General features: G+C 41.3%; 2 protein-coding genes across 2 annotated transcripts; one reads left to right on the forward strand and one right to left on the reverse strand.

Moving 5' to 3' along the window:
* Positions 1-949: 949 nt before the first annotated feature.
* On the reverse strand, positions 950-11517 carry LOC136632319 (adenosine receptor A2b-like). Its single transcript, XM_066607105.1, has 3 exons — positions 11456-11517; positions 3498-3826; positions 950-2267 (listed from the first exon to the last, which is right to left on the reverse strand). Exons 2-3 carry the CDS (start codon positions 3821-3823, stop codon positions 1538-1540), a joined length of 1056 nt encoding a protein of 351 aa, XP_066463202.1. The 5' UTR covers positions 3824-3826; positions 11456-11517; the 3' UTR covers positions 950-1537.
* A 134-nt stretch (positions 11518-11651) lies between these two features.
* Positions 11652-26470, forward strand: LOC136632318 (guanylate-binding protein 1-like). The gene is made up of 11 exons (XM_066607104.1): positions 11652-11710; positions 14443-14654; positions 15653-15780; positions 17295-17404; positions 17886-18076; positions 21564-21806; positions 22088-22371; positions 22907-23119; positions 24373-24475; positions 24848-25041; positions 25839-26470. The coding sequence occupies exons 1-11, from the start codon at positions 11661-11663 to the stop codon at positions 25953-25955; spliced, it is 1845 nt and encodes a 614-aa protein (XP_066463201.1). The 5' UTR covers positions 11652-11660; the 3' UTR covers positions 25956-26470.
* The last annotated feature ends 1306 nt before the right edge of the window (positions 26471-27776 follow it).

Consider the following 27776-nt stretch of genomic DNA (forward strand, 5'->3'; position numbering starts at 1 on the left):
AATAAAGAAAAAGGCCTCTTTCATCATATCCCTTACAGCAGCGAGGGCCGTGATTACCAGACATTAGAGGAACACTCCCAAACCCCCACTCAGCATGATAGTAGGGCATATGGAGGAACTGATGGCGGAAGAACACCCAGAACGCGGAGACTCTCTGGGAAAGTGGGTGGCCTGGTCCAGCTTCCCAGAATCAACAGAGTTCCAGGAGCTCTTGGGGTAGGTGAACAAATGTGGATTCTAACCTGTGGGCGCCCTCTCTCGCAGAAATTCCCCTCATTTCCCATCCCTTTACCCCTTACCTCCCCACCTTCTTTCCTTCCTAACCTCTTTCTTTCATTACTTTTCTCTCTCTTCTGTACCTTTTCTTATACGCAGACAACCCATTGCTGAATATATTAAAGTGTTCAATAGCAGCCAGTGCCATACTGACAAGACACAAGACCATGGACATTAAGACGGTTTTGACGCTGGCACAACAAGCAATAGAGGGATCCCTAGAGGTCTTCTTCTACGGCTCTAACTCAAAGAACATCACAGTTAAGGGACTATCATTTAATCACTCAGACATACCTGAGGCGCTGAGAACACTTCAGCCTGCTATGTAAATGTTGAATTAGTGCTATAATTTTGATCACCGTATACGGTATACACATGCTGCTAAATACTAATCAACAGTCTAAATATAATATGTCAGAAAGTAAAACGGTCGTAACCTACTAGTGATGGTTTAAAGTTCCAAATGTAATGTTATGTGCTTATTTTTCTACCTCATTACATGGTCCTCAGAGACTTTTTTAATATTGTATATTTAACTTGCAAAATTTAATAAAACAGTTTAAACATAAAGCCGTTTGCAAATAAGAGCAAGTTTCATTTCAATTCTATGAAAAGCAAAAAGTGACCCTCAGGCTCTGCAGCCTATAGGCAAAAATAGACATATGGAGTAACAATAAAGGAATCCGATAATACATCTCCATATCTATGATAGAGACATATTTTCTACATATAAGACTGTGGAAACTAAAATCTGCAGTGGTGTACATACCATGTTGGGTTGCTGCATATCACCTAGAGAGATTGGATTACAAAGTCCTCTGCAGGACTCTCATTGGAAATGGCCCAAGGCTCATACAAAGTATGTAGAGGGCCAAACAGATACGAGGCTCCTGAGTGGAAAACCTATTACTACTGTGTGTGTGTGTCGGGTGGCTTTAAATCTTTGCTATGAGTTTTCCTCTACTAGAAGGACTTCCTCCATTGTCAGATATTGGAGATCATGTCTTACATGGTTAAAAAATTTTCACTTTTGCTGAGAGCAACATCCAACATGGCACTAGGACTCCAATTAAGACTGATGAATACCCATTGATTTTGAGTATGTACCTAGTCACATTCTTTTGGCTGAATTGGAGCTGCATGAGCAACATTCTCCATCTAGTTTTCCCACCAAAAATATCTGATTATAGGACCTCCAAGCAATGGCTGCCTACTGAATCATCTTAGAAGAGCAATAAATCAATGTGAGAATGTTGTCAAGCTATATATCTTGTGGGTAAACCTTGTGATTGCGAGACACAACTTTGGGTAACCAACAACAGTGTACAAGGCGGAAAGTCACAGATTTGAGGGCCAAACCAAAGTCTTTTCTTCTCATAGCATAAACCAAGGGGTTTGCAAAGGAATTCATGTGTGAGAAGAGCACAACAAGGCGGATAAGAGAAACTGGAAGAGTGCAAGACTGACACAACATTCTGAGAGAGTTAATTGCAATAAGTGGGATCCAACATAAGCAGAAAATGCCCACAAGGAGCAGTAAAGTCCATGCCATATTGACTTCCCATTTCTTAGAAGACCTCAGGTGCTTGCGGACAACTCTGAATATGTCACCATAAATGGTCAACATGATGAGTAAGGGCAGTAGAGTACATCCAAAAAACACAAAGTAGACAAGGTACTCTGGACTAAACACAGCTGTGAGGGAACAGCAGCCTAGATGGTCTCCTTGGATAGTATTATTAATAGTTACTTCTTTGTGGCTGAAATAGGCCTTGGAAAGGTCTCTTGTTTGAAAAGCCGCTGGATAAACCACTATGGACCTCTCAAAACCAAGCACAGAACTTTCAGAAGCAGTTTGAGATGTATTTGTGGCTACATATTGCTGGAACTGATTCCATCCCATCATTGGAGAGAAGCCAATGAGACAAGAAAGGAAAAAGCACACAAGAACTGCCAGAAGTAATCGCTGATTTGTCAAGTACACCATGTAACTGTAAGAGAAAAGTCAAGTATCAGTTTTAGAACCGTGATACTTTGTAGTTTATTGTATATGTTCTCAATTATGGAATAACTAGATCTAATATATTATGCATTTGTGGATGTTATTTCTTTTTTTCTTCTTTTCTCTCTTTCCTTTAAACATTTGTTAGAAGTTTGAAATATGCTTTTTGTCTGATCAGTGAGGATCCAACCAATGTAATCTCCACAAGTACTAGAATGAAGTGGCAGAAGCAGTAGGATAGTACAATGGCACTTTGTCTCCTCTCTGCTCCATCAGGCATTTCAAAAGGCCACAGGGTAACCTCTAGAGAAAGCAGAGTAGAGCCAATATGAGAGGATTTGGCACACCAGCCAGATCCCCCAATGATCAAACACTGATGGCATATTGTAGTCACATGCCATCATTTTTTAAAATCAATTTTTGTGCTAAGACAACCCCTTTAAGACAATATGATCAGCTGTTTATGACAGGGTAACAAATGGTATCAATTGCTCTATTTGTATACACTAGTGGACACTCTCAACTTTAGCAACTGGGAATGTCCCATTGAAGAACCTTCTTTAGTAGTTCAGCATGACCGTACAGGGCACAGAAAGAAAACGTATCACAAAGCTCATGTCTGTTTTTAATTAAACAAAATCAATATTCCCTTTCCCCAAATACACATTTTGGTAAATATAACCCATTAAAAATATACTGCATTACCAGCATTGAAATTGCCCAACTCTTTGCAGGAGCCATTAGGAAGCCCGAAGGATGCAGGAGATGCTGGGAAGACAAGTGTATTTCAATGGCCATGTTTAGTAAAATGTTTTAATTTTTGGAGGGACTATTGATTTTTTTAAATAAAACAGTCATACACTCTATGATGACAGGTCTACTTTGACTGTGCAACCCAAAGCCTGCATATCTATTAAATATTTGTCTACTTTTTAGAGTATATGAAAGGGGTTGTCTGGTTTTAGCTTATTAGGGAATTCGGAGTCAATAAAGGGGATCATCCATTCAGAAAGCTAGAATCCAGTCTATCTCTTAGCTGGAAGTCGAGGGTAACTACAAAGAAGGTTCATCACTCTGTACCAACCAAACACATCCCCACATTGCAGAGACAGTCCATTGATGTACATAGGCACCATGTAATGCTTCATTTCTCTTGTGGGGGCACTAATTTTATGTACTAGTTGCTGAATCAACTAAAGAATGAAGGGGAACTGATTACCTGTTTGGAAGCCTGATTTTCAGATGGGCATTGATGGCAATGAGCAGAAGGAGCAGAATAGAGAACTGTGTGGTAACCAATGGAAAGCAGGTGAGGAATATACAGGTGTAAAAGCAGAGAGTGTATTCCATGCTCAGTATAATGGAGAATGGAATTGCCAGAGCTCCAACACCAATGTCTGCAGCAGCCAGGCTGACAATTAGAAAGTTGGTCTCTGTCCTCAACTCCTTATTTAGGAAGACTGTGGCACACACCAGCAGGTTCAAAGTGACGATGCTCAGAGCCAGTACAATCTCCAAGAAGATGAAGGGAATGTTGTCATCCATAGCCTGGAAAATGATAATCACAGTTATTAAAAGGAGCCAATATCCATCTTGATGTATAATTTTCAATGGATTCGTAAACCAGAGACCTAGAGGTCACATACATATGTCACATGGCCTGCCAGCAGCTCCTTCCCATTCAAGCATATGGGACTGCGCTGCAAAACCAGGCACTGCCGCTATACAATGTATGGTACTGTGCCTAAGATGGACTACAGCTGTCACGTCAACTAACTGATTGGTGGGGATACTAAACAGCAGACTACTGTCGATCAACTTCTGATGACCTATCCTGAGGACAAGTCATCAATAGTGTACTGCTAGAGAGCCACATAACCATGATTGCTGCCACCCAAATAATGTAACCTTTCTATATATGTTTTTTTCCATTTAAATCTTTCAGTAATGCAGTTTATGTAACTAAACTACTGCCGTCACAGTGATCAAATATTGATGGGTTGGAGTCTGGGTGCTGAGATCCCCACTGATCGCTAAAATAAAGGTGCAGAAGTACTCATCTGAGCACTGTGCCCATCTGTCTCCTTTTGTCCCTGCTTGTACTGGTGTATAGGCGCAGTAGAAAGTCTATGGAGTCTCTACAATGTTCAAAGATAACAGCCAAATGGATGCAGTGCTCAGCTCAGTTCTTCTGCCCATTTGTTTCAATGATGGGTTAGGTTCTCAGCACTTGGACCCACACGGATCAATTCTTCTGACATGTCACAACAACATGTCAAAGGCTTTCTGAAAAGTCACCTTTTAACTTTTAGATTTTCAATGTTAGGATGGTTCAAAAAAAATCATTTATTTTTTTTTGCACTGTTATACATGTGGAATCAATTCTGCATGATGAACACCTACACTGGATGTGCAGGGAACTGCCACTCAACTGCTCTGAAGTAAACAGGGCAGTATAGCAGTTGGCTGCATAGCTGCTAGTTGGGAACACCACTGTACAGAGGCAAACATTATAGGGGCCATACAGTTGGACCCCCACCAATCAGAAAATCTGAAAGGGACACAACATTCCAGCAATTTGCCATCAATTTCTAGTGTGCGAAACCCCTCTAAGTATAAATGCATATATTAACCCTTTACAATCCAATTTTGGATTGAGGGTTTTCTAGGGGCCTTTCTCTTTCTGCTATTATACAATGGCGCCATCTGCTGGCTAGAGCCAGTACTGTGGTATGAGACATGCTGGAGAGGCTCCCCGACAACAGAGCAGCCAGTAATATACAGTAAGAAAACCCTGCCGGACATCTTCTAACATTGGAGCTGTACAGCCTTCAATCAGAATGTCCTTAGACATCCGACAGTGGATTAGAAAGGGTTAAAATCATAAATAAATACAATTTTATATATATATATATATATATATATATTTATATACACACATTATATAAAAGAATATACCTCTGGCTTACCCAAAATACTAGGGTGCAGCCAGGTTACACTGGAAGCTAGATAGTACTAGATAGTAAGTCCTCTGTACTGTTGCTCCTACAGGGATCCGGGTGACGGAGGGACAAGGTCATTTTAGCCCTTTAGTCATTGTTCTTACCTTCTCTTTACTTGGGCTTCACTCTGTATGACTCTCTCTACAGCAGAGCAGCAATAAAGCACTTTATCTATGCAACCTTTCAGAAAGCGGTATCTCTTGTACAAACAGACGCCTGGGATAATAGAACTTCCAGTCCATGAACTATTAGATATAGTCGATATATGCATATTGACATTGCCTGTGCTGAATATACAGATGTGTTCTTCCATATCTCTCCTTTTGGCTCAAGATATCCCGAAATGAGTCGTATGAGATGAGCTTTGCAAAGCAAAAGAACTTGTTTGTTACTCACAACGCCTGGCCGAGTAACTTATATGTCTTTTTAAGCTAGTCATCTTTTGCCACTCATCTCAGGATATCTTAAGTCAAGGACACTTCTGCTTCTTCCTTACATTTGGCTTTTAGAGGGAATCTCCGGACAACTGTGACTTCAATAAAAGTAGCAGAGTGGACCTATCCTCTAAACCAGTGTTCTGAACATTTCTAAGCCTAGTACCCCCTACTCAATGAAATTTGAACAAAATACCCCCACGTCTAGGTACCATTGCAATCTAGAATAACATTAGTAGGTTGACAGCATATTATACCGTAGTATGATTACTTATAAATCATTAATGGATGAACTGGCACAAGTAATAATAAGGAAAAAAATTGATTTCACTCCTCACTCATTGTGGAGGTTTACTTTTGACATTAAGAATGCATCTGACCACACTACATAAAAAAGTGTCAGTTTTACTGACACATTTCCAATACGAACAGCACCATTAGATGTACTGTAGGTACATCTATGACTTTCTTTTGATTTGTAGGGGTCTAATACTTGCCAAACCAGATTTTATTTATTACATCAATGACAATTAATTTAAAATTCGTTTTTCCCTATACCTTTAATGCTGATATTATTTCGTTTTTGGATGTACAATTAGTTGGCATTCCCAATGAAGTTTTATGTTTTGTAAACCTTCAGCAAAAAAACACGATACTGAGGGCTAAAAGCTACTATCCATATCACACTATAAAAGCTATACCAGTGGGTTAAATAATGAGATCCAGCAAAAACTGTTCCCGTGCCCTGTGAGAGAGTGATTATATTTAGGAGCATAATAATATTTGTCAAAGACTTGTAAAGAGGGGTTATTCCCCCTGGATGTTACAAGGCGCCTTCAGTATAAGTGCCGGCTATCTTATTAAAGATTCTATAGTTTTGGCGGATTTCCGTGCAAAATAAGTTCTTTTGCCAAACTTGTGAAGACTTAACTTAATACGGCAATTCTTGGATCTTTACCTTCCAACATTACTGTTTGCAACAAGTTGTATGTCGGTTGTACCATTAGGGAACTCAGTGTGCTTCTTGGAACATCTGATGATATAAGTTCTTCATCTGATAGTAATATATCCAATGCTTCCAAACTTTTTATAATGTATCATATTAGATCTGTGTCTTTTCTTAGGCTTTACATCATTGAGAGAGTCAATATATCCAGTAGAGGGGAAGATCTTGGACATCTCTGACTTAAATGGGACATTGAACATAAATTCCTATGTGCTGTCAGGTCTTAATCTCAGAAGTGATCTTCAGTTGTGTGTTAAAGGCATATGCTTAATGGTATTTTGAATCATGGGTCACATATAGGCATATATATTTTTTCAACAGGCGTTTATTGTTTTTAGTGGATTGCTGTCCTTTGGTTTAGCCTTTATGCAACGATAGTCAAGCTTTTCAGTCCAGTGTAGCAGGCATAAACATTTTTGTTGCCTTTGATTGATTGCCATTCTTTGTTTGCAAAGCTAAACTGCTATATTTGTAAGCTCCAGTGTTTGTAGATCATTACTTTGCACTCATGTGGGGATGCTTAAAGGGAACCTGTCACATCCCCATAGCATTATGAACTAAGTTCTGGTGCTGTTAGGGAACATGACAAGGAGCCGGGTGATGAATTTTTTTATACTCACCCGGTTCCTGGATCCAGCGGTGCCCCCTCTATAGTTGACCTCCGGCACGAAAATCTGACTCTTTTCAGAGTTCCATACTTGCACTTCTCCCATAGACTTGTGTAGGAGAGCGCATGCATGGGACTCTGAAAAGAGTCAGATTTTTGTGCCGCACGTCAACTATAGAGGGGACACCGCTGGATGCAGGGACTGGGAGAGTATAACAAATCTACACATATATACAGATACCTAATGTACAGATGATGATCACAGATGTCCACCCTTATGGTCATTGCACCACCACAGTGGTAGAGTAGAATCGCTTGATTCCCTCTTTCCCAAACCGTTACTACAATAATGGAATGGACTTGCCAGATCACTTTCCTTTCGCCAGAGAGAACTCTTTTAGTTGCTACATATGTGATGGAGAACCATCAAGTCTTATGGTTTAATTCTCTAGAAGCATCACCATGTTCTTTCACATGTTGTTACCCAGGTTTCCATAGGCAATCAGAATCAATAAACAGTCTACTAGTGCAGTAAGTTTTTCTACACTCTTATGGTACATGACATGTGCGCCTTAGGATACATGATCTGCACCTTGAAAACCATTGCTACATTAAGGGGTTGTCTCCTAAATGCAGTCTTTGTCCATATGAATTATTTGGGAATATGGACTTCATAGAGGGGTGTCTTCAAATAGGAACCCCTGTTGAGTCAGAACTGAAAGCCACTCTGTTAGGGACCTTTCACACAGGACGGATAATTCCATAACAGCATTGCAGGCTATGTCCTCTTGTGGAAAAGTCAGACTCAAAATCCGCACTGCTAAAGTATGGAATTAAAAATAGCAGAATCCTGTCGGCAACTCTGCAGCGAAGTCCGCAGTTAGCAATATGGATTTTGGTGGGGAATTCAGGGACTGGTGGCAGGATCATCAGAGGGCAGGATTGCAATAAACATGAACACCTCTATTATAATTTTTACTTGTTTTTATTGAGATTTTAAGTTTCCGTGCAAAGGTGCCAACTTAGGGATAGACAAGAGAGCGTGCATTAGGGGGTTGATTGGGGCAGTTCAGCTCCTCTCTCCTCCCTCTCCCAGCATAGTAACCTCTACATATGCCTCACCGCATGCTCAAACTATTCTGTACAAGTCAATGCATTTTTTTTCCACGTCTTGTTGCCTGATGTAGAGCAAATTTATGGAAAAGCTGTTGACCACATTTCAGTTATGTATTCATCCAGCCCAATACTCTCATGATTCTTAGTATCCATCCCAGCGGTGTGAATATTTACATGTGGCAACTATCCTAATTAGTCAAGTCATATGCATTGCATGTAAAAGCCACCGATATTTGATAGAAGGAATGATCTTGATTTAATTCTGCCATTATTTAGTAACTTCTACACCTCCCACATCCCATGTAAGAATGTTACAGCATATCAAACCATAATAGGAGGATCAGTAGATTTTGGTGTTGGTGCACAGTCTTCTTCTTCCTTCAAACATGACAATGTGTATTTGTTTTAACATTGTGGGACGTCCAGATGGTTTCATTTTAACTTAAGCTGGGCCACGATGTTCTCATTTCTGTTTTTTCTCATAGGAAGAGAAAAAAACGAAGAGAACAATGTTACATAAGTCGGTTCAAAGAAGGAAGCTGATCAATGAAGGTGGCTATATTTGCACAACAGCAGTGAAGAACAGAATCAGAACTGCTGCTCCATGATCTCCTCAGGATGCTTATGCCAATTGATGGGGAATAGCATGGTCCAAAGAATCAATCACGTGTAGAGATGAGCGAGCGTACTCGTTAAGGACTGGGTGGTATCAGCAGAGAACAGGCCGTCAGCGTTGAGGAAGCGCCGGAGTCGCCCACAGCCTGTTCTGCTCTCCCTACTCCTCCACCTCCCCATTCAGAACTCCCTTTCCATTGGCTGCAACCTCCTTTGATTGCAGGATCTGGTGCCCCTTGCAAAGTTTCAAAAAGGACCCTTTTGATGAATTTAGTGAAAAATCGCAGCAATAATGCTAAGCTTTTTTAGTGTTTTCAGCAGAACCGTGTTCTTTCTCATGAGGTTCTACGTAAATAGTTTTTGCTGCAATTTTGGACAAATTGCAGCAAAACCGCAACTACGGGGAGTGCAGAACCTTAAGTGACGTCACGGTCACATCCAAAGGAAGAAAGGAGAGGGTGGAGAAACTTCTATTATTAATGTGATCCAGATGGTAGAAAAGGGAGTAGGTGATAGGAAGGTGCTGCCAGTCTAAATACCGCCACAGTGTGGAACGGGGCGTAATAGGAGAATTCACCGAAAAACAGAAAACAATGGACCCCAGGTGCAACCCTTAGAACAGAAAGCTTCTTACAGCGGGGGGAATTAATTTTTGCAATGTAGTGAAATCCGTGCTGAAAATCTGCAGCATAAGTTGACATGCTGCGAATTGAAAAAGTGGATTTATGCTACAGATTATTTCTTCAGTGTGTGGATAAGATTTCTTGAAATGTCATCCACACAACTTGTACTGTAAAATACTGCGTATTTTTAGCAAGCAATTCAGTTGCGGAAAATCCACAGCATTTACCCTTACTTAGTTCTGGTACCATATTTGTTTCCTTGGTTACTTGGTTCTGGTGCTGTATTTGTTTTATTCTGATGTCATATTAATATACTCAGTTTGGTTATAGCGCTATACTAAGGTTATGACCTTGATTCTGGTGCTGTATTTATTGTTATGAGTTTGGTTCTGGTGCAGTATTTATTCACTGAGCTTACTTCTGGCATTGCATTTACTTACTGAGGTTAGTTCTAGTGCTATAGTTATGGTATCAGAACCAAGCTTATTATTTATATATTCATTGAGTTTGGATACTGTATTTACTCACTGAGCTTGCTAATGCATTTATTCAGTGAACTTGGTTCTGGTGCTATATTTATTTAATAAGCTTGATTCTCGTTGTATATTCAATTACTAAGACTGGGGCTAGCACTGTATTTATTTAATGGGCTTGGATCTGATACAATATTTATTCATTAAGCTTGATTATGGTATTGTATTTATTCACTGAGTTTGGTTCTAGCACTGTATTTTTATAATGAGCTTGGTTCTGGTATTGTATTGATGTTTTGAGCTTAGCTCTGGGGCTCTATTCATATACTGAACTTAGTTTTGATGCAGCATTTCCTGACCCTGGTTCTGGTGCTATATTTATGTTCTGAGCTTGGTTCTGGTAATGTATTTATCTTGGTTATGGTTTTGGATTCATGTTATGTTTGTGTTTCTGGTACTGAATGTATTTTCTGCGAACAGTTCTGTTACCTTATTCATTGGCTTTAGGTTACAAACATTGAGGAGACAGTTGGTTTAAGGAGACATCGCTGTGTAAAAACCAGCAAACTTTGTATGTGGGCTGGTGGGACCTGTGTGCCAGGGCTGTCTTTTAGTTTCAGTCCAGCCCTGCCCTCTTCCTGGAAGCAATTGAACAAGTCTAGTAAACTGTACAAATTATGTCTTTCTGTTTTAGAGGAGACATAAAGCGTGCTTGCTCATCTTTAGACATAATACATTTGACCAGCAGGTGTCAGCATCGCTTACTAATGATGCCTTCTGCCAATATAGAGGAGTTAAAGGGAGCCTTGAGGAAGAGGGCATTTGGCCAGGCTAAAATATGGGGCATATGACTGAGATGTTACTGTATATAGAAGACATCCTGCCATTCTGTACGGGGCATGTGGTTGGCCGGGTATAGTGCAGCATATAAAATACAGCGCAATTTATATGAGGGTAATAAACTCCTGCCTGTTTACGCTGAGCGAGAACTAATGCTAAGCCCCCTATAGACTAGACAGCCTATAGATATGCCAGATGTATCATATAGCAGTGTCACTGTGATAAATCTAGCACAGGACTGTCCAGTGTCAGGGTGGCTTTACACGGGACAAATATCGGCCAAACGAGTGATTTTTCAGCGTTCACTGTCCCGACGAAGACAGAAACGAAGAAACTACTTAGCCATTTCTCGCTCAGTGTAAACGGGCGGTCGTTCATCCTTGAATGCATGCAGCGGCTAGAAGAGATCTCCGGCATGCTCCGCTCCATTCACTGAACGACCCCTGTTTGAGATGACTTACGTGACGACAATCCTGTAAAGCCACCCTTAGTTTGCACTGCCTCTTAGACAGGATTAGTAAATCTGCCCCATTGTGTAGAATCTCCTTTGTGTTGAAACGCTGCAGTTAGACGATAATGAGCAAAAGGAGGTTCCCAAGTCTGCTTATTGCCATGATCACTGCTCAGACTATTTCACTTTCAGTTTCTCGTAGCTATAAAAGATAAATGCAGCTGGAGGGACAGACAGCCTTCCAGAGAGAGAACTGCGCTGCACGGTAAGGGACAACGCTTACAGTCAGGTGGGACATTGCAGTTATGGTGGGACATTTCCGCACAGGTATATATTCTGTATGAGCTCTGCCTGGTCTGTAGGAAGCAGATGATCACACATCCTCGCTGCATGATGTATAACACTGCTCTGTATTACCCCAGTGATTATGTATAGTCCGGGAGAGATACAGCATAGGCAGAATAGACTGCTGCCCCCGGTGTCCTCCTGTCTACTCCCATATTAAGGTGAGAAGTGAAGAATTATTCGGGTGCGGTTACTTGGGTACTATAGTGTTATTAAGTGTGGGATATTATTCAGCATGAACTGGACAGGGATGTTATTGCCCCTGATTATTACTGAAGCCCTGCGGTGGATCAGAATGAATATACTTTGAGGTCTGAGTTGGAGAAGTCATAAGTGTGGGCCGCCCCAACTTCTCCCTGCCCGCAGAGTAACAGCTCTCACTCTATGCACAGAAGGGGAGCAGACGGGAAGAAGTTGCGCGGCCCAAACCTACGACTCACCGCTAGGCTCCAAGTCACTTCATCATGTATTTATTCAGAAATGCCGTAGTGTTTCCGAATGCGACACCCACGGGGGCAATAGGCATCCCTGCCGCAGATACTTGCTGCATGACCCTGATGACAGAATCCCTTAGGCCTTGGTCAGACGAGCGTGCTTTTTGCGGGCGCAAAATGAACGCTTCTAAAAGAACTAATGTGTTCCTATAAAAGCGTTCGTATGCGCGAAATTAGAGGTGCAAAACGCTGCACACCTAAAAAAGATAGAACATGCACTATCTTCAGTGCACGACGGGCAGGAGTTTCCATTGACTCCTATGGCAGAAGGAGTTAAGGGAAACTCCTGCGCACGGAATAGCTTTCCCGCTGCTTACAGCAGGACATTTAAATGGTGCTTCTGGCCTGTAAGCAGTAGGGTATTCCTCCTGCCCCCCTGCTGGACAATTCCCCAGCACCAGGGGGCAGTAGAGGACACCCCCCCCCACTTCTCTCCACAATGGATTTCCCTATGACAGGGAGAGAGGGGGGGGGGCTTACAGAGCTTCCCCCGAGAGCATGGGAGGAGGGAGCGGGGCTAGACAGATCACCATCTAGCCCTGCCCTATAGCCCCACCCACTATTTCAAGCCATGCCCACTCACTCACCGCTATGGGGATATCCCTCTAGATATCCCCATAGCAGGGAGATTTAGCAAAGCTGTGGCAGATCTCCCAGAACAGGGAGAGTGAGCAGACCTATGGGGTATTAACCCTTCACCCTGCTCCGTCTCTCCATGCTATGGGGAAACCCCAATAGCTGTGCTCACTCTATCTGCTTTGGGTAAATCCCCAAGCCGTGCGGGGCTTCTTCTCTCTCCTCCTTAAGCAGCTGTGCTTCTCCAAGTATAGCAGCTCCAGTGAACGGGCAATGTTTCATGCGATGCACATATGAAACATTGCCAGTTCACGCGTTTTCAGCACATGCGAGCGGTGTAATTTTTTGCACGCCCACGGGCGTGCAAAAGACACACTTGTCTGACCAAGGCCTTAAAGTGCAAACTATTGGGTATTATTTAACACCTTCCCGCCTTGCGTTGTAAGTGTATGGCACTGGTACTGTACTTATACTCACAGCGGTGTTCAATGAACTGCGTGATTAACGGCCACTACCCAACGACAATAGAGAAACCTCTGATCCAGACATTTAAAGGGGCTATCTGGGGACAACATTTTTACCAAACATGTTCAGTCTGTGCAGCAGTGTCGACATCCTGACAATGGGACGTGTGACCGACATCCTGACAATGGGATGTGTGACCGACATCCTGACAATGGGACGTGTGACCGACATCCTGACAATGGGATGTGTGACCGACATCCTGACAATGGGACGTGTGACTGCTGCACTTAGTCACAATTTTAATGATATTCATGGCAACAAAGCCCAGCAAGGAACCGGGTGATGGAGGAACTGGAGCAGTGGGGGTCAGGGGAGGTGGATATGGCTATTTTTACTTTTTTACTGCAGGCCAAGCAGGTTTGAAATAATTTTTGTGCCTGGACATCCCCTTTAATTCCTGTTCTCCTACTATCAGGCCCAGTGTTGTAATCATCAGGGAGGGTACAGTCCCGCAGTGTGGTAACCGCAATGCCTCCACTTTCCTGCCCACCTGCAGGGGCCGCATATTTTTCTGATAATTCTGCCCACTTATCGGCAAAATCAAACTCCCATTGGCTGTTGTGGCTGTGGCTTCAGACACATTGTGCATACTGCATTATGGGACTGTACCCTAAGGGCTCCTTCACACAAGCGAATGCGCAATTGTGTGTGACTCAGCACAACCTATTTGTGCCGCATACTAGTCTTTTTTTAATGCATATTGGTGTATTTTACTGTACTTTTTCTGTGCGCACGAATTACATGGCCAAAAAAAGGAAATGGGAACAAACCCATTGAAATCAATGAGTTCTATTCTCAGTGTATTGTGTACACAAATACATCCCTGTGAAGGAGCCCAAGAGTAGTATTCATGCCCAATAAAAGAGCTAGTGAGAGCGAAATCATTGAAATAATGATTTTGTTTTGTCCCACTATGCAGCCATGATTTTCACAGCTACATAACGGGACTAAAACGTGTTTGTCTGTTTAACCCTTATATACAGGATCTCAACTGCATATTTAAAAATATATATATATATATATCTATATATAGTTCTCTGTTATGTCGCTCTTACAGACCGAGAACACTGCTGACAATGCCTCCGGCCCTCTCTATGCCGCAGCCTATCTGCCTGATAGAGAATGTTGATGGGAATACGCTGGTTGTCAGTAAAGAAGCGGAGAAAATTCTTTTGGAAATCTCACAGCCGGTTGTGGTTATGGCGATCGTAGGAAAATACCGGACAGGAAAATCCTATCTAATGAACAAACTGGCTGGGAGTAAAACTGGTGAGTTAGAGGTGTTAAGCCTAAAATATGCCAGCTGTAAATTTACGTAGGGACACATTTTATGTAAAGTATTGGACAACAACAGGTATATAAAGAATGCATAATAGCACAATATATAATGAGGTGCCACTGCCTGCCATTAGGGGAGTTCATTACATGTAGATTTATTCAGTTACTTTCTCACTGGCTTCAGTGCTAGCAGTATAAAACCATGTGCAGTTAGCTCCCCCTAGTGGTGGCCGCATGCGGTCAGAATTGTCTAATTTAGCAGAAAAGCAGAGCTCCCCATCTGTACCCCATATATGTTATACAGTGTTATGAAATTATTCAGCACAGATTTCTGGAGCTTTTATGCTCATGTCATTCTTTCTATGAATTTAGAGCAAACGTTCACTTCTGTTCCTTTTCACTGAAAGCAGGAGATTATATTTCATCATGTAATCAGCAGCAGGAAGTGTTCTGTTTTTCTCAGAAACATTGAGGTAAATGTACTCAACATTATGTATAAATTGCAAAAGAATGTTGAAGTGTAAAGTTAAGTGTTAAACTATTGATTCTGCCCAGTGAACATCTTTTTACACCAGTTATACAAGCTACATAAAAATATAAATCACTTATTAAGTATATTGCATTACTTATCCTGTACTGATCTTGAGTCTCAGCCGTTATCGTACTAAGAGCTGTGCTCACTATTCTGCTGGAATAATCCTGAGTTACATTCTGTATTCTGGCTGTTCTATGCTGTTTTAGTAACTCCCATAGAAGTGGATGTAGCACTAATTCAGCTGCCAAATAAAAGGCTGTTATTGCTTACTGCCACGTGAGTTCCATCTCTTAACCCACCTGCACGTAGGGGTCCACCACAAACAGAAGGTAGACTCACAGTAACAGTGGAACATGAATGATAACCCTGTTAATGTTACAGAAATTGTCTTGCATCCAAAAATATCTACAGATTTCTTCAAACCCTGTTTGAGTTTCTTTATCAATCTTTCCAGGTTTTGCTCTGGGATCCAGCATCCAGTCAAAGACCAAAGGGATCTGGATGTGGTGCGTTCCTCACCCTAGGAATCCCGAACAAACACTTATCTTGTTGGATACAGAGGGGCTGGGAGATGTGGAAAAGGTGGGTTAAATCAACAGTCCAACTGCAACAACCTCCCCTCGTCTGGGAAGCCTTTGCATGAGGTTTTGGGATATTCTAGTGGAAATGTGTGTCAGATTTGTGATGTTAGATGAGGTCTGGCTTGTATTCAGCATTCCCAAAGTTTTTTTAATAGGATAGAGATCAGGTCTCTGTGCAGCCACTCCAGTTCCTCCACACCAAACCCATCACACCATTTCTGTATGGAGCTCACGTTGGGCACAGGGGTGCAGTCATGCTGAGACAGGAGAGGGTCTTCTCCATAGAATAGTAGAGTTGGAAGGGACCTCCAGGGTCATCAGGTCCAACTCCCTGCTCAGTGCAGGATTCACTAAATCATCCTAGACAGAGATTTGTCCATATCTGTCCAAACTGTTGCTACAAAGTTAGAAGCAACTTTTGTCTACAATATCTTTGTAGTCTATAGAATTAAATGGACATTTTCTCTTGAACAATCTTTGCATAGATTAATAGGCAGAGCATTAAAATGCTTCTTTTTCCACTTATCAGGCTCATTTCCTGCCCTTCCCTTCTAAACTGTTCACTCTCTTTGAAAAACTACTAAAATCTGTCTTTGTAGACAATACAAGACGTACTAACAACTTACTGTCAGGTCAGAATACACGCTGCCCATAGATGTCTATTGAGAGGCGAGGAGGAGCTGAGTGATAGAGAAGCAGACAGACAACTATCCTAACAATAACACTTACAGCAGACCAGAGAATATCTGGTAGATAAGAAATGTCAAGCTGACTTGTGGAAAAGGTGGCATCCTATGACAATACTATGTTTAAAGTCACTGAGCTCTTCAATTCGACCCACACTACTACCAGTGTTTGTCTATGGAAACTGCATGACTGTGCTTGATTTAATGCACCTATTTACAATGTCAGAAACACCTGAAATGAATAATTAGGAGGGGGCACATACTTTTGGCCTTGTAGTGTATTGTAATCAAGTAGAATCTATATTTCATTTTCCCAGGGCTATTATGAAAATAGACTCAAAGCTGTAATTGGTTGTTATTAGCAACTAGAGATGAGCGAACGTACTCGTAACGAGTACTTACGCACCCGAGTACCGCCATTTTCGAGTACTTCAGTACTCGGGCGTAAAGATTCGGAGGGCGCCGGGGGGCGGGGAGAGGCGCGGCGGTGCGGAGGGGAGCAGCGGGGAACAGGGGGGAGCCCTCTCTCTCTCCCTCTCCCCCCCACTCCCCACTGCTACCCCCCGTGCCACCACGGCGCCCCCCGAATCTTTACGCCCGAGTACTGCAGTACTCGAAAATGGCGGTACTCGGGTGCGTAAGTACTCGTAACGAGTACGTTCGCTCATCTCTATTAGCAACATAAGGTTTATGTACATAGGCAATCTCCTGTTTTACAAACTTCAGCAATTGATATCCCCTTCCCTCTTCTACTCACCTCTCCCCGCCTGGTGTTGAGTAATTGCAATCATTCACTAAAACTCTGAAATTACTTTTTTTTGTACTGCAGGGAGACTGCAAGAATGACGCCTGGATCTTCTCCTTGGCTGTTCTGTTGAGCAGTGCATTTGTGTTTAACAGCTTGGGGACCATTGATCAGCAATCTATGGAGCAGCTACAGTATCCTTAATGCCCATTGTTTCAGTTGCAGATTTTCATTTCCTACTTATTATTGTTTTCCTTTTTTTTAAGAAATCAGTAGTACGTGGGATTATATGAAATTATGTAATACGATGTATTATGGGAAAGTGAGATCTTCCTCACCTTCAATAGCCTGTTTCTTGTATGCAGACCTCTGCTAATATTCAGAAACATCCTGAATCACCAAAAAAATGAATGAAGCGTGAAAGAGGAAATAGGGTATGGAGAGGAGGAAGAGGAGGGGGATGCAGCTGTAAACTAAGCTGTAGACTTTCTGCATATGTAAAACTTTGTTTCTGATCTCTTTGACCTCCCCACAAGAGTCATCCCCACCAACAGCGAGATCGCTGCTTTTTGTTACTTCTTGCATGCTACCATCCTGCGTGTTTTACAAATCTCCATTGACACATAGCAGATCATCACCTACATTCACATTTTCCTTAACAATACAATCTCCCAGTTACGTAACCGAACTGACAAAACTGATTAAGCTGAAGTCATCGTCTGAGCAAGCAGATGAGACCGGTGAATATAAGAGGTATTTCCCTTCATTTACCTGGTGTGTCCGAGACTTCTGTCTACAATTGGAGAAGAACGGTAAACCAATAACAGAGGATGAATATCTGATGTCATCTCTGGAGCCCAAGAAAGGTAATATCTCTCTGCCTTGTACCATTAGCTACTATAATATTTTCCTATATTATGGGGGGTGGGGGGGGGGAGGTGGACAAGGTCTAGGTAATGCACCTGAACAAGCAATCCCAGCTGCAGCTTGAGTCTCATGACTTCCTCTACTTTAATTGTGAAATGACCTGGTAAAGTTGTGTAACCTCTGGGGAGGTTTACATTAACACATATCAGTCACTCCAAAGTTCTGCTTAAGATTTCATTCTGAATTTTTACTATTGCACAACAGTCACATAACAGGAAGCTACCGTATCTAGCCTCAATGAAAGTCAATATAGTGAAGGGTTCTCCAGGGCAAATTTTTATTTCTTGTTCTGCTCCAATATTTAAAAACATATTATAAAGTTTACATTGAGTGTAAGTTATTCATCCAATGTAGCTGGATGGAACAATAAAATGTCATTTTATAAACAAGCATGCAGATAGCAAGATACACAGTCCCTCCTTAGAGGTATAAAGGTAAAATCAGTCAATTAAATATGACATTAAAAGTGCTTTCTACCTTAAAATATTGAAGGCATGCTTCTGGGAAGGGCTGTCACTGCTGTTAATATCTATCGGAAACTGCTACAAACCCTATACAACACATATAGAATCCTAGAATCGTAGAGTTGTAAGGGTCCTCCAGGGTCATCAGGTCCAACCCCCTGCTCAGTGCAGGATCACTAAATCATCCCAGACAGATATTTGTCCAGCCTTTGTTTGAACACTTCCATTGAAGGAGAACCCACCACCTCCTGTGGTAACCTGTTCAACTCATTGATCACCCTCACTGTCAGAAAGCTTTTTCTAATATCTAATCTGTGTCTCCTCCCTTTCAGTTTCATCCCACTGCTTCTGGTCTTCCCTGGTACAAATAAGAATAGGGCTGATCCCTCTGCACAGTGACAGCCCCTCAGATATTTGTAGACATCTAAGTCTCCTCTCAGCCTTCTTTTTTACAAGCGAAACATTCCCAGATCCTTTAACCGTTCCTCATAGAACATGATTTGCAGACCGCTCACCATCTTGGTAACTCTTCTCTGAACTTGCTCCAGTTTGTCTATATTTTTTTTAAAGTGGGGTGCCCAGAACTGGATACAGTATTCCGGATGAGGTCTGACTAAGAGTAGGGGGAAATAATTACCTCACGTGATCTAGACTCTATGCTTCGCTTAACCCCTTAATGACCAAGCCAAATTTTTGAAATCTGACACTAACATAGAATAACTCTGCAAAGGTTTTGCATATCCCAGTGATTCTGACATTGGTTTTTTTGCCACATATTGTACTTCATTCAGGTGGTAAAAATGGGCCAATAGAATTTGTGTATATTAAAAGCACCGAAATTGGGAACGTTTTGAAAAAAATATAATTTTTTTCACATTTTCAACTGCAATATCTCAAATATGTGCAAACGTACTGTACAAATGTTCGATTAGATATATATTTCCATCTGTTTACTTTATTCTGGATACACATTTGAAAAACTTTCATTTTTTTAGCCATTTAGGAGACATACAAATTTAACATTGATTATTATCCACATTTTGAGGAACACTTTGTTTTCTTGCACCAAGCCAAGATTGCAAAGGCTTATAGATTTCAGAATGATAGATACCCCCACAAATGACCCCATTTTAAAAACTACACCCCTTAATGTATTCACTGAGGGGGGTCAGGAGTATTTTGACCCCACAGCTTTTTTTTTTTTTTTCAGGAGTTAATGCATTTAGAGGAGAAAAAAATAAATTTAATTTGTGGATGTGGAATCCGCTTGTGGAAGCCCGCAGTGGATCCCGGCTGTGGCCCTGCGTACGGCCACATAATGCACTGTGCATAACTGCTTACTCACACTGGAGGTCATGAACAGTACACCTTTTTTTGTTTGTATTTCCTACACTGTGGCTTAGCGATGACACGGGTACCTGCAGCCCGCACATACCCCTGTACTTGCGTATTGGCTGCGGGTATATCTGCGACCGTGGAGCACAATAGGCTCTATGTTGTGGATATCTGCGGTAAAATAGAACATGCTGCATTCTGTTTTCTGTGAGTGGATTACGTAATTCCAGCCTGCTAATGTGAGCGGAATTGTGTAATCCAGTGCACCTTTGGTAGCCAAGAGTAAGAAGATTTTAAATTTTTGCGGGCCCTCTGGACCTAGAGACTGGAATTCATTTTTTAGCTTAGTGTTCCCTCACCATCTCTCATCTTATAGATAGCCTGCATTGTTTTATTCCCCCAATAGCACAGGGAAGATCAGTTGATGTTCCATCTACTTTCTGAGAAACAAACAATGGAAAATAGGAATTTAAAAGTCCGGCCTTCTCAACATCATTCTTAACCAATTTACCATTTTCATCTTGCAAGCATCCAATACCATCTTTGACTTTTCCTTTGCTTTTGACATAACGCCCAAATCCTTTTTTATTGCTTTAGCCTCTGTTGCAAGCCTCAATTCATTATTAGCTTTACCTTTTCTGACACTTGCCCTATAGTTTCTGCAGACTGCATTATATTCTTTAGATATTTCCCCCTCTTTCTATTTGATAAACATATTCTTCTTCCTTTTTAACATCTGGGCAAGTTCTGTGTTCATCCATCCTGGTCTCTTTAAAGGCTTCCCATTCTTCCTTCTTTTAGGGATTATTATCGATTGTGCTTTTGAGAATCTCATTTCGCAATATTTCCCAACCTTCTTGGACATTTCTGTCCTTAAGAACATCCAGCAATTGGATTCTCCCTACCCTCTTTCTGAAATCCATTCTTAAGGTCTGAGTTTTCTCAGGTCTTCCTCCCCTTTTTATCCAAAATTCAAGGATAGCATGATCACTGTCTCCTAAGGTCCTAGCTACCCTTACTTTCTCAACCATTTCCTCCCTGTTGATAAGAATTAGGTCCAAGATAGCAGATCCCCTTGTTTTCTCTTCGACTTTTCGGAAGATCAAGTTGTCAGCAAGAGCGGATAAGAGTTTGTTGGATCCATTACTTTTACCTGAGAGAGATTCCCAACAAATATCCAAACAGTTAAAATCTCCCATAATCACTAGGTCATGCTTTTTTGAGAACTTAGCCATCTGATGTAGAAAGAGTTCATCAATATCTTCTGCTTGTCCAGGTGGCCTATAGTATCCTTTCTGTTGTTCTCTCCTCATATTCTTACCCAAACCGTTTCTACAGAATTACCATGCTCTGAAGCTTGAATCTCTGTGGAGATGAATGTTTTCCTAACAGACAATACAACACTACCTCCGATTTTTTTTTTAGGTCTGTTTCTTATAAATAAGTTGCAGCCTTCAAGCCTTGTATTCCAATCTTGTGTATCATTCCACCAAGTTTTTGTGATGCCTATAACCCAACTAGAAAGCCACATTCAGAAAGCCTGACAAGCTTGGTGACCGGCCCGCCACTCACAGCTTAGATGGGTTAAGTTTATACAATATTAACACCGTTCATCTGTATCTTCCAGGTACTGACAAAAGAATCAGGGATTATAATTTACCCCGTGAATGCATTCTGCGTTTTTTCCATACGCACAAATGTTTCGTGTTTGACAGACCGGCATCAACGCAAAAACTTCAGATTCTGGAAACACTAGAAGAGTGTGAAATGGAAGAAGAATTTGTGAAACAGGCGGCAAGATTCTATAATTATATGATAGCCAACAGTCGTGTTAAAACACTCGCTGGAGGAATTGAAGTAACTGGGAGAAGTAAGTGACATTATGGCGTAAATGAGAAAAGTAGATCACAACCTTATTCATTGTTATTAAATACGTTCCTTTAGGTAAATACATTTCCTCAAATGTTGACAAATGCAGCCTTAATACAATGAGTGAAACAACATAAGATTGTATATAATTTATAATCTTGTTCTTTCACTTTTCTACCATTTTCTTGCATGCTTTTACTTTGGAGGGAGCCTTTATTTTGAAAGACATTATAACTCAATGGTCATAAATGCTAAATATTGGAATTTTGTTGTACGTTTCAGTGTTAGCGGTTCTCACTACCTCATATGTGAAGGCAATTCAGAGTGGAACAGTTCCCTGCATGGAGAACGCAGTTCTGGCTCTGGCAGAGATTGAAAACACAGGAGCTGTGCAAGACGCACTGTCCAATTATGAATGTGAGATGGACCAACATGTCGTGAAGTTCCCAACGGAGACACAGCAAGAGTTCCTGAACATTCACATGGAATGTGAGAAAGAGGCCATTAAAGTCTTCATGGGTCGTTCACTAAATGATAAGGATCAGAAATATCAACATAAGCTGAAGGTCAGTCACTAAATAAAGAAAGTTCTCTGCCAATTTTTTGCCTCCCAAATAAATCCTATATTTCCTGGCTCCAGCATTGAGGACTGGCAGCGGCAATAGGCAAGAAAATCAGATTTTACCTTGAGCTGGAAATTGGCAGATATCAATTATCTAAATTCCATTAATTTTAAACTGTCATTGATAAGCATATTCTTGTATTTGGCATTCACCTAATGTGCAGCCAATGAGAATTATTGAATGTCTGTATTCCTATGTTCTGATTGCCAATCATTAGTGCTAGTCACAAGTATGGCACCAATGGCAATCCATGGCCATCATAGCAAGGGGGGATTTTGAGCATTGGCAAGAAAATTTCCCATGCTGCGTTGAAAAGCAACTTAACAATCGCTAGTTGAAACCTTTTCAAAATTTAGAAGTTCCAATGAAAAGGGCTCATCACTTATATCAAATATTCCATCACAGCCCAACATGGTGACGGTTTCCATGATCCTTCCTGAGCAGTTAAAATCATTATTTCATGCTTTTTTCCTAACAGGGACTAATTGATAATAAAATGAATGATTACTCTACAAAGAATGAAAAGGCTTCAAGAGATTTTTGCAGAAAACTTCTCCAAGAGCTAAGTGCGACTATAGAGAATCACATATTGGAGGGAAGCTATTCCATGCCTGGCGGACACAAGAAGTATATAATGGAGAAGCTTAAGGTTATTGAAGCTTATAACATAAAACCTGGAAAAGGTATAAAGGTAAGTTTCACAAAGACGCTAAAGGCAAATAAGAATCAAAATTGGTGAGGGGTTGTCTTCTTTAGGTAACTTTTTCAAATGCCTATCAGAATATATTAAATCTTTCACCCCCCACAGCTGACCATCCTACATTTAATGCTAAAGAGAATTTTCCAGCAGTGGGAGTCCCATATTTAGCTTGTTTCTGGGAAAAACCACAATTTGGAAGGTTACCTATAGTGGACTACCCACAACATATCCCTGCCTACTTGCCTTCACTCCTAGCTAACCCCAGGCGGGCAACTGGGCAGCGGTTCCTACTCTGACTAGGGACTAAAAAAGGGACGCTGGCATACCTGGATGGAAAGGGTAGAATACTGACAGAAAAGGCAAATGTAAATAACCAACACGAACAATACTAAGCAGAACTGAGGCAGATGGAAAAACCTGGCAGATAATAGCAAAGTATAGCAGACAAGATGACAGAAGCAGGAGACCAACAGAGGCAGACTAGCTAGCATACTGATGGAAACCAATAACTGGCAGTGATTGCAAGTCTCTGCCCAACCTTTAAACAAAAGCCTCCGCCCGGGGGCAGAGAGAGGGAGACAGCCAACTCCCAATAAAACATAATGAGCTCGTGCACGGCAGCTGCACTCACAGGTGCGCACGCACTGCGCCGCACACCACCATTACCATGCCGGCCACGCACCCGCGCCCCCGGCAGCCAGACAACAAGCTGGGGGAACGCGCTCCGACCGCGAGACCCCGCACACCGCCGCCCTGGGAGGACCAGCAACCTCCGCATGGTAACACATTCCAGTTCTAAGTGTGATAACCATCTAGGCACTGGTGATCTCTAGGACTTGTAGTCAATATGGGTAGGATAGTGTACTGTGTACAGATATCCACATGAGTATGAAAATACTGTATGCATTTGTTACCACCGCACTGTGTTCTTCATGACTAGGACCAGCAATATTCAGAAACAGAGATGTAACTTGAAACTCCTGTGCCCCAATGCAAAATTTGTAACAGGACCCCCAAATATAATATGTTATTTGCCCCCTGGCCCAGCTACAACTGCATCCTCTGCATCCCCTATAGTTATGCCCCTGTTCAGAACACTACTAGAGTCAAGAAGGCTTGGCAAATGCATAATTACAATGTAAAATGATGATCTTGTTGGAGATTCCCCTGAATTGTCCACCATTTCTTCTTTCCCTTTCCCAACCTTCCCCTGTGTAACCAATTTCATTTTTTCATAAACGAAGGCTCTTGAAGTGATGCAGGAGTATATCTCTGAGAAGAAGGACATTGAAGCTGCCATCATTCAAGCAGATGCAACCCTGACTGAGAAGGAGAAACAACTAGCAGGTGAGACATGGACGGGTCTTAACCTGCAATGTCAGGGTCATTGCCACAACAATTGCCCCATTGTTGTCTCTGTGCTTGGTAAAAGGAATCTAATTGGCTGGTTGTATACTTCAAAAATTTGATAAAGTAGATGTCCAGGAGCGTCACTGTACAGGGAATTGCTGCACAACTTCAGTCACATTATTGGAGCTTTGTTTCAGCTCCCTGCCTGGCAGGTCGCCGGAAATGTCGCTCTGCAGGTAAAAAGTATGGAGGGGCCACATTGGTAAATCAGCCTGTCATCCTATCATTCTCAGGATTGCTGGTAGCCCTGGTACGGTCATGCATCGTCTGATATGTATTTAGTACTGACTGGTATTTACACTCTTTTAGAGGAACGTGCCCAAACCGAAAGCGCAGAGCGAGAAAAACGAATTATGGAGCAAAATAACAGAGATCTGCAACAACGTATGGAAGATCAGAATAGGAGTTTTGAGCAGCATAAGGAGATGCTCATGGAAAAGATGGAACAAGAAAGAAAGATGATGATACAGCAAAATGAGCTGGTGATATCTCAGAAGCTTAAGGTAGAGTATTCTACGGCTCAGCTCCGATTTGGATTTTACATGTTACGTTGCCCATGGGTATTAGGTATTTGTTAATGTAGCATATCTGATAGGGCGTGAGAATAAAGCATGCTTGAAAGCAAATTAGTATACCCAAAACTAGCCTTTTTTGTACATACTGTCCCCTCAAAAGTACATGCAGTTCACACAAGTCACTGTCTTTGTATCACGTATCTCATGATTATCCATTAGTTCTTACTGAAACCTAAACTACAGTTTTGTTGAAGTTTTTAGCAGTTACCCATCCTTCATGTCTTACTGTTGCTGCCTTCCTGCATAAAATCAGTGTATTTTCTCATGGCGCTTCCACCAGAAATCTCAGAAATGTGCTTGAAGCTTTCATTTCCTGAAGGGAAGTCAAGGCCCATTTGTTTTGTTAAAAAATATCGACTCTACAGGGTCCAACAATGTCCGCAAAACTCCTGGAAAGAGTTGTTTTCTTAATTGTAAGGGAGCAAATTAAATGGGTTGTCCCATTTCAGCAGATTATCCCCTATCCATAGGGATCCCAAGACTTTAGCCCTAGCGCATCCCATAGTTCTGGCTGCAGTGGCCACGCATGTGCGCCTCGATTCACTTCTGTGGGACCGCTAGAGATAGCTGAGCCCTGGAACTTGGATGGAATGGGAATACCCTTATAAAGCACCTTTACACGTCATCTAATTTAAAAGCATTTTAAATACCAAGGCTTTTAATATTTTGTACAAATCTCTTTCTTGTATTATATTGTACTTATATCTTTTTTATGCCTATTTTAGGAGCAAGAAATGATGATGAATGCAGGGTTTCAAGACAAAATTAGAGCCCTGGACAGAGAAATTGCAAACTTACGTAGTCAGAACTGCTCACAGCCTGGAATTTGTGTTATAATATAAATGTTTTTGGTAAAATAACTTAAAATCCCATTGTAAAAGTAAAAAAAAAAAGTAACCTGATGGTCTGAAATTCATGGCATTTCAGAAGTAGAAAAGAATGGTCCCAGCCGTGCAATGCCAGAAAATCAGTAGATGGTCTGACTTCCTATATTGGACGCTGGTGGCCACTTCACTGAGGGCTTTTACAGGGAAATCTTCTCTGGGATGAGCAGCGGATTATGACCTCTCACCGGGAGTATTGATGCATGTTCTGTAGCACAAAATAACAAAAGATAAATAAATACATTTTTATTTACTTTACTTTTCGGTTGGCTCAGTTTGCACTAATATTTTTGACGATTTTGGCTCGCTAACACTGCAACACTCACTGTCACCAGGTTACAGCAATAGTCTAGAAGACACCCCAGCAGCCCAAATTATAGCCTTGTAGTCTTCCCTTGACAGGACACTGCAGGTCTACACATAGCGTTTGCATCCATGACCTTGGATCAATCACATGCATTATAACATAACAGACAGTTAACCTTTTGGACTTCATTCTCTCTAAAACTAAATGTGGTGAGCGACTAACATGGCAAAACAGAACAATACTGTACATTAGTTCACGCCATACGAGGGTTTGAATACCTAAACGTTGCACAATAACTTTTATTATCATTCTCTTAAAGTGACAGTACTACAATACCTACTATGACTCAACATGTCATTTGTCATCACTGGACATCCCACTCCGGCACCTACAGTAGTGCTTGAAAGTTTGTGAACCATTCAGAATTTTTTTCTATTTCGGCTTATATTTTACCTAAAACTACATCAGTTTTTTTTTTTACAGAAGCCCTAAAAGTAGATAAAGTAGAACCAAATCAAACAAGTGAGTCAGAAATATGAGACTCTGTTTATTAATGAAAATGACCCAATATCATATTTGTGAGTGGCAAAAGTATGCAAACCTTTAGAATTAGCAGATAATTTTGAAGGTAAATTAGTAATGTGGGATAACAGTCAGGTGTGAGTGGGCGATCTGTTGTTTTTAAAGTTTTATTTATAGTTTAATATCAAAGTATGATATTCATTTTTCTGAAATTATATATTGATATGAACAAAGGAAATTTCTAAGGACTTCAGAAGAAGAGTTGTTGATGCTAATCAGGCTTCAAAAAGATCCTAAATCATCTGTAAAGAGTTTGGGCTCCACCCAATCCACAGTCAGACAGATTATGTACAAAATGAGAAATAAAAAAAAATAAATCTTGTTAATTATATAGTGCCAATTTATTTTGCAGCACTTTCAGGTAATTTTTTTATTTATTACCCCCCACCAAGCTGGGTACTCATTTTACCGACCTCAGAAGGATGGAAGGCTGAGTTGACCTTGAGCCGGCTATCTGAACCAAGCGGGAATTGAACTTGCAACCTTCAGGTCGTGAAAATTCAAGACCACCGACCTATAATAGCCTCCAAGAACCAGACCCATAATAGTGCGAGGGTTGAAAAGTAATCCAAGTTAACCGCTAAGCAACTAAAGGCCTATTTCACATTAGCTAATGTTAATGAGTCCACCAACAGGAGGACACTAGACAACAATGGTGTGCAGGATTGCAAGGAGAAAGCTACTGCTCTCCAAAGAGAATATTGCTGCCCATTTGCAATTTCCTAAAGCTCATCTGGACAAGCCAGAAAGCTATTGTAACAATTTTTTGTGGATGGATAAGAACAATATAGAGCTTTTTGGCTTAAATGAGCAGCGCTATGCTTGGAAAAAAGAAAAACTACAGAATGTCCGTCCATCAGCTTAATCTCAAGAGAATGTAAGTCTTGCAG

This window comes from Eleutherodactylus coqui, chromosome 6 (genome assembly GCF_035609145.1).
Source record: "Eleutherodactylus coqui strain aEleCoq1 chromosome 6, aEleCoq1.hap1, whole genome shotgun sequence".
In the NCBI taxonomy this organism is placed as follows: Eukaryota; Metazoa; Chordata; class Amphibia; order Anura; family Eleutherodactylidae; genus Eleutherodactylus; species Eleutherodactylus coqui.